At 28.7% G+C, this 7,905-nt stretch overlaps 1 protein-coding gene across 1 annotated transcript; it reads right to left on the minus strand.

The window, feature by feature from the left end:
• Positions 1-719: 719 nt before the first annotated feature.
• Positions 720-2,894, minus strand: LOC149878734 (uncharacterized). Its single transcript, XM_090072296.1, has 2 exons — positions 2,428-2,894; positions 720-2,171 (listed from the first exon to the last, which is right to left on the minus strand). Exons 1-2 carry the CDS (start codon positions 2,492-2,494, stop codon positions 817-819), a joined length of 1,422 nt encoding a protein of 473 aa, XP_089928422.1. The 5' UTR covers positions 2,495-2,894; the 3' UTR covers positions 720-816.
• Between the last annotated feature and the right edge of the window lie 5,011 nt (positions 2,895-7,905).

The raw sequence follows: 7,905 nt of genomic DNA on the forward strand, positions 1-7,905 counted from the left end.
CGGTAAAAAAATGGTCACAGATTTTATCTTTAAAATCGGTCTCGTAAATCGCAGATACGCACGTACCTACATATTCTTGTTAGGTGCGGGAGTTATTTGACAGTAACGCAAACGAAAGTTTCTAAAATTTATGATGTAAAAGTTCATTGCTGTTAAATTTGATTGTATATATATATATATATATATATATATATATATATATATATATATATATATATATATATGAAGACCTCAGTGGAAAAACCAGCGTTGTCACATTTTTCTTATTTTGAGATAATCGATTTTTAAAGTTCAAAACGTTCTTTAAAATTTAATTTATACACTGCTTTTTAGTTTTATGTATATATATATAGATTAACTATATTTATATCAGATTATTTCTTAAAAAATAAAAAATAAATATTTTTTCAATGTTTTTTTCGGAAACTAAAGTTCGTTATCAATAAATGGACATCACTGACTTTTTCCTTGGAATTTTTAATTGGCGTAATTACTATTTTTAGCCCTTCTTTTTTGTTTAAAAACAAAACAATATCTTAAAAATGGGCTCTTAATGATGTAAGGGGCCTCAAAAGACAGTTGACCTTGCTGTTTCTTTAGCTAATTTTTTTTTGTTATTCCACTAAAACGTCTATAGGAATTTATTACATTTTGTTGACATCTATTGTGGAGCGATAGATTTTTTTTATCTAACAAAGTCAAACTAATTAAAACATAAATTTTAACACAAATTAATCAGAAACATTACTATACATGAAATTAATGAGACCAACATGAAATTAATGAGAAACATAACCATAATTAAAATATATTTTTCTAATCAGTATCTGAATCTTCTGATGCCGAATCTTGTGTTTCTGTGTTTGAAGTAACAAGATTATCAAAAAAACTGTGATTATCAGGTTTACATAGACGCTTCAGAACTTGTAAGTTGTTATACTTGGCAGTACTTATTGGTAGAACTGAGGAATACATATTAAACTGATTGAGTGCAGTTTCTGTTTGATTATTTTGTCTACGTTTTACCAAAGCAGTATTTTCAATATTGCCATTCCAGTTGTTACGAAAGAGAAGCAGTGCAGGGTGTATATCTTGAATGACAAGTTCTCTGACTGGTCGAGTTTTTATCGGACATGCGCACTTATAATATTGTTTCAAGTAATCAGAAAATCTGAAAAAATTTACATTGAAAAAATTTACAACATTAAAAGGTGAAGGTTGTTTTCTGCAATTCTTAAGAATCTGACGCCAATCCTCAGGAATTTCAACATTAGCCTTTATATTAACATTTGCCATGTCACGATCGCATTCCATATAGGAATGACCTCGTATAGGAAATGACACTTTAATACATTTAAAACGTTTTTGAAAGTGAACCATCCAATGCAAAAAACGAAACATAGTGTAACTTTTGTTTTGTCCTGCACATCCATCGCAAAAAAAATGTAATTCAAGGATTGTGTCAGAAAGATGATTAATGATAAAATGATAAAGCATAGAGCAAACATCATCAGCTCCCTTTTTTCCTGTTGTTTCATCGTATGTATAAAGAAATACTTCATCACTGGATAGGATGTGTATATTAAATGAAAAAAATTTAAGCTGTCTTCGGTAATACACATCATTAGTTGATTTATTAGGCATGGGTAAATTCTTCTGAAAATCAAAAGCAATAGCTTCAAACATGTCTGAGTTTTTTGCTCGTTTTTTTGCATCTGACTTTCTGTTATAAAATACAGCAGCTTTTTTTGTGTGAAAATCATGCTCTGTTTCAAGATCTTTTTTTTTTTTTTTATTAAGTTTGATAATATCTTGACCAACTGCATTTAAAAGCTCTTGGTCAGTGTGTTTTATATTTACAATGAACTCATCACAAGCTAAACAAGTGTCTTTTCGTGGAAAGCCAAACCCAATATTAAATTTATTGTTAAAAACTACTCTGTATGTTTCGTATCCTAATTTAACAGTTGGGTAAGCATGTTTGAATAGTTCAAACATTTTAGAGACATTTAGATCTTCAGATAAGTAAATTTTTTTAGTTTTTCCAATAGCATAATGAGATGACCTTCCTCTGAAAGAAGATATATGTTTTTGGATCGCTTCACTGTCACTTTCGGTTATTTTGTGTGGCCGATTTTTATGCTTGCCTCTACCATCAATTGGAGGGCGACCTAAAAGAACAAAATGACATAATACTCATATACACAATATATATATATATATATATATATATATATATATATATATATATATATATATATATATACATATATATATATATATATATATATATATATATATATATATACATACATATATATATATATATATATATATATATATATATATATATATATATATATATATATAAATAGTATAGTTCATAACTTAAAATATTATAAATAACTTCTTTAACTATTTACTAACCAGTTGTAGCAACTGATTTCCTTATTGATTCGATCCTAGCTTTTGTAATTCCGAAAAAAGACATCATAGCTTTAATGCAGATTGGGACTTCGATAGCTGATTGTGCTCTTTGCACCCTTACACAATAAGAATATGAAAAATTGTGTAAGTAAGTTTTATCTGCATTCTGTCGTGGTCTTCTTCTGTTAATGTTTTGGATTTTTATTAGTGTGGATAAGTACGCGTCCTGACTATTTTTAGATGAATATTCATTAAAGTTCTTAATTAGTTCGTTCCTTTCCTCACTACTAATATTTTTAAAACATGCAAGTCGAATACAATGACAGTCTTCCCCAATAATGTGGCTCGATAAATTGTGTATTTTTTTCTATTTTTGGAATTAATATTAATCTTTCTTTTTCTTGATTTTTCTGTAACCACCGGACTGTCATTACAAGCCATTTTGTTTTTTGTTTACTTTTTTCCGCGGCTTTTTTTTCAACCAATACTTGAGGTATTAAGGAATCACGTGGTTTCGTAAACTATAAAAACTTCGGACAACGCAGGTTATTCCAAATGTAACCCTTGACATCACCGATTGTTCCATTTGATCATGTTTAATTTTATCCTCTTTTTTAATGAGTGGTCTAGTTTTTTCACTTGGTAATTAAAATAAAAGATGAAATAAGATATGCTTGCTTGAAAAATAATAGTTTCTCAAAAATTTCAAAAATGTGACATCGCTGGTTTTTCCACTGAGGTCTTCATATATATATATATATATATATATATATATATATATATATATATATATATATAAACACACCAAAGCGTGATACAGGATCTCGAAAACGAAACGTTATTTAGTTTAACCCATCGTTTTCACTGAACGCTAGAACAAACGTAGAAAAGATATTTTTGGATTTAATTGGTAAATGCTTCCCTAAAGACCACAAATTTCACAAATTTTTTAACCGGCACAAGGTCAAAATTAGTTGTAGCTGCCTTCCAAGTATGAAGAAAATTATTACTGCTCATAACAAAAGAATACTATCTAATACCACTGACAATAATACAGGGTTCATGGCAGTTTTATAAATCCATTTTCCCTGAGTTTTCCCTGAGTATTCCCTGATTTTTACCCGATTTCAAGTACTTTTTCCCTGAGTTCAGGTGGCGAAAAGTATATAATTTTCCTTGCTAATGTTGAAGGATATAATACTTTCGCAATTGAATCCATGTTCCCTAATATTTTTATCAAAATTTTTTAAGGATCCCAGCAAGCAAACGACGTCGTTCAACGTCGCACATAGAAGTATTTGACGATTTTAGCTGGCCAAAATTGGAATTATTAAAAGTGGCCGTACCCACTTAATTACCTACCCTTATTATCTCTCGATAATGATCGCTTAATGAGCAGTTAATGGTTTGGTTATAAAAGTAGTAATTGGAACTACACAGTCTAGTTAAATATCCGATCTATATCTGCGTGGTTCTTTTTATTTACGAGCGATTTTAGTGGTGTTTATTGAAGCTTTTTTTTATTTCCTCAAATCCTATTGAATAGAATAAAATGTAATCCCTAAAGTACCCATCTTTCCCCTATATTGAGCGCCACTGGCTTGGATTTGTACAAAAAACATTTAATTTACAATTTCTTGTCATATGGTAAAGTTTTCAGCTGTTAAAAAGAGAGAAATAATTTTGGCCAGCTAAAATCGTCAAATACTCCTACGTGCGTCGAAGCAACGTTGAAATTTCAACGTTGGAATTTTTACTCTTGCATTCCCCTATTTTTTTTTACAGATAAAGAAAGATCTTCGTTTGAAAATAAGAAAACGTATAAGAAACAATACTTTTAGACCAACTTAATGAACTCTAAACTCAATCTGAAAAATTTAAAAATGCAAAAGCGCAATTATTTGCCATTTTTTCATCGCGATGACGAAATTAAAAACAATTTAAATGTTTAGATAAAGACCTGGTTTTTATTTCTTGTTTGTTATATCGCTTTTTCCGGTATGATTAACATTCGAATGAACGGTTTAAAATTTAAAAATTTAAGCAGCGGTGAAAACCATGTTTAATTTCTAAATTATTACTTTCCACTTTGAAATTTCGTCATCTCGTTGAAAAAATGGCGAATATTAGCGTTCTCGTCATGAGTAACTTTAACACTAATGCAATTTTAATACTAGTTTATTACTAATTTTAATACTAGATTATTGAAAAGAATTCATGTTTTTATCTTACACAGCTTTAATTAAAAACATATTTTTCGGTTTGTAATTAAAGCTAAAAATGCTATAACGATAAATAAGTATTGAGAAAACTCGTATTTATTGATGTTTATATATATATATATATATATATATATATATATATATATATATATATATATATATATATATATATATATATATATATATATGCGTGTTGCTAAAGTGGCGGTAAATACCGCCGCACTAAACTTCAAAATTTGCTATAGTGGCGGTAAAATTTATGACGTAAAATACCGCCACCTAAAGTTGATGTTTTGCTGAAGTGGCGGTAAAATCTAAGTAAAAAATTAACGCCAACTAAAGTTGATATTTTACTAGCGGTAAATACCACCAGTAAATTATTTATTTTGCTAACAGCACCATTATACTGAACTTAAAATATTTAGTGTCAGTAAAATCTAAGTATAAAAATGACGGAAATAAAAATTATAATTCAATTTAATCTATTTATAAAATTTTTTTGACTTTATGAAAATAACAAAAAATGACAAAAAAATAAAATTTAAAATTTTAAAAATATATTTAATAAATATCTGCGATCGCATATAGGTGACCAACGTGAGCCGTCCAGTCATGTAGACCTGGGATATGTGATAATAAGAACATATTGTAGATGATGTCCCCAGCTAGCACACGTGCGTAAATAAAACGTTAAAACAATGTCGCGAGTTTACGTTGGCAAAACGTTGGTTGCCAGCGTTGTTTTTATATCATTTTGGTTACAAAAGCGACGTCGCCAACAACAACAAACCAACGTTGGTGCAACGTTGTATTTTTGTTGACGAAGTGTATTATTTCACGTTGGTGCAAAGTTATATTTTATGTTAACACAACGTTTTATCAACATAAAAAAAAGGGCTTTTAAATAGATTCTTAATTCTTAAATAGATACTTATAAAACATTTGTCGAACTTAAAGACCTTCGAACAATGGCAACTTTTCTAACAAGAATACAAAAAGAACCCAGAATTTAACATGGTATAGATTATATTATTCAAAATAAGAATACAAATTAAATATCACTCCTCTCATAAAACTCATCGCTTAGATGTTCATCATGGATTATTTTCCTTTGTTTATTTATGTTTCCCCCCTTCCTACCGCCATCGATCGCATGGATACCTTAACCATTGTTTTATAACGTCTTCAATGTCAGTATTAGTCGATTTTATGGCTTTGTTGAGGTGCACAGCAGTTTAAAGTAAAGAAAATACACAATAAAGACGCACAGTTAAGTTCTACAAAAAATGTGTATATATATATATATATATATATATATATGTAATGAATAATTATATTACTTTTATAGCTTCTGTAATTTACAAGCTCTTAGTCCTGTCCTGGAAATTTAAATTTAACTAAAAACAATAATACAATCATAATTAAAATTAATATGGTTTTAACTAAAAACAATATTAAAATCTTTGTCAGTAGTCTCACTTTTCAACAACTCATTGACTTAGGAAAGTAAAAGAATCAAACTTGCTCTATCTGCATTGCGTCTATAAAATGAGTCGGCAATAAAAAAAAAAAAGGGTTGGTTAACATGAATACTAATCGAGTGTTGCCCGCAAAAAATAGGCTTGACTTTGAACTTCCATTTGAGTGAGAAAAATCAACCTTTTTGGTTTTTATTCTTGGTGAGTAAGAAAGGTTGATTTAACTCACTTCAGGTTTAATCTCGAACTAGCAAATTATAGAATAATTTAGCTCGCTTCAGGTTTAATCTCGAACTAGCAAATTATAGAATAATTTAGCTCACTTCAGGTTTAATCTCGAACTAGCAAATTATAGAATAATTCGCGTTTCTACTAATAATTCGCGTTTCTTGCCACTTTTTTTTATTTAGAAATATCAATTTAACTCTGGAAAAAAATATATCATAACTTAACCTTTTAAACTTTATTACAAAGGAATAGTGAAGTGTTTATGTTTCTCGGCGTCTTACAACCTTAACATGAGCATTGTTCTTGAAAACCGTGGAAAGTTATCATGGTTTATTTAAAGAGTATATTTAGGTAAAGAAACCGTAAACACCCACTTAAGAAAATATGAAAGCATATATTTTTAAAGTTATAATTATTTTCGACTTTCTTTTCACTTAAATTATCTATCCACGCTTACCATGATTTACCAACCATGATTTACCAACCATGATTTACCAACCATGATTTACCAACCATGATTTACCAACCACTTTCCATGCTTACCATGATTTACCAACCATGATTTACCAACATTACAAAAAAAATAAAAGAAACATTTATGCATTTTTTTTAAAGTCTCAATGCCATTTGAATTTTTTAAATTAATTTGAATAACTATGAATGGTAGTGTTTATATATGTTAAGGTGGGTCTAATCGTAACAAATGCTTAGATCCAGTAACGATACACTGTAAAAAAGTTGTTACATGACCCAATATTTAAAAAAAATATGAGTTCTATTTTTTTATTAAATGTTAAAACTTGCCATCTTTTGGTCATACTAAAGTGTCATTGTTACACGGGCCTAGAATAAACGTTTAAAAGAAGGTTTCTGACTGTCGAAGCACGTGTCACAGCGTTTTTCCAATAGCAATTAGCTAAAAACTTTGTTTAGAAAAGCTATTTATATAATAATGAAGATACACTTGTTGTTTGAAATTAACCTTGGTATCCACTTTAGCTAGTTCAAGCCTAGCTTTCTTTCCTTCTTATGCCCATAGACTTTTGAATTGGATGCTGATACATCTTTAATTATCTGTTCAAGCTTGTGAATGGTATGGAAATATTGGTAGAATAACTTGGGGACATGTCTTAAGTTCATCGCTAAACACATGCGATAGCAGAGAAAATCGTGTAAACCTGGTAGTTATCCCATTTAATTACATTTAATAACTAATAAGTTCAGTATAATTACATTTAATTACATTATTAACTAATAAGTTCAATATAATTACATTTAATTACATTATTAACTAATAAGTTCAGTTTAATTACATTTAATTACATTATTAACTAATTAGTTCAATTTAATTACATTTCATTACATTATTAACTAATGAGTTCAGTTTAATTACAAGTAATTACATTCTTAACTAATAAGTTCAGTATAATTACATTTAATTACATTATTAACTAATAAGTTCAGTTTAATAGCAATTTTATCAAAAATGCGAACAGCTTACAGGTTACACTCTCTGTCTTACTGAGATTATAATTTTAACTGCTTGCTTA

This window comes from Hydra viridissima, unplaced genomic scaffold (genome assembly GCF_058129835.1).
Source record: "Hydra viridissima isolate aposymbiotic clone 2 unplaced genomic scaffold, HvirCarnegie_v1 scaffold_14, whole genome shotgun sequence".
Taxonomy (NCBI): domain Eukaryota; kingdom Metazoa; phylum Cnidaria; class Hydrozoa; order Anthoathecata; family Hydridae; genus Hydra; species Hydra viridissima.

Coding starts and splice junctions, on each gene's coding strand:
- LOC149878734 (XM_090072296.1), bottom strand. CDS start 2,494: ATGATGTCTTTTTTCGGAATTACAAAAGCTAGGATCGAATCAATAAGG. Junction 2,172..2,427: donor GAAATCAGTTGCTACAACTG/GTTAGTAAATAG, acceptor TTGTTCTTTTAG/GTCGCCCTCCAATTGATGGT.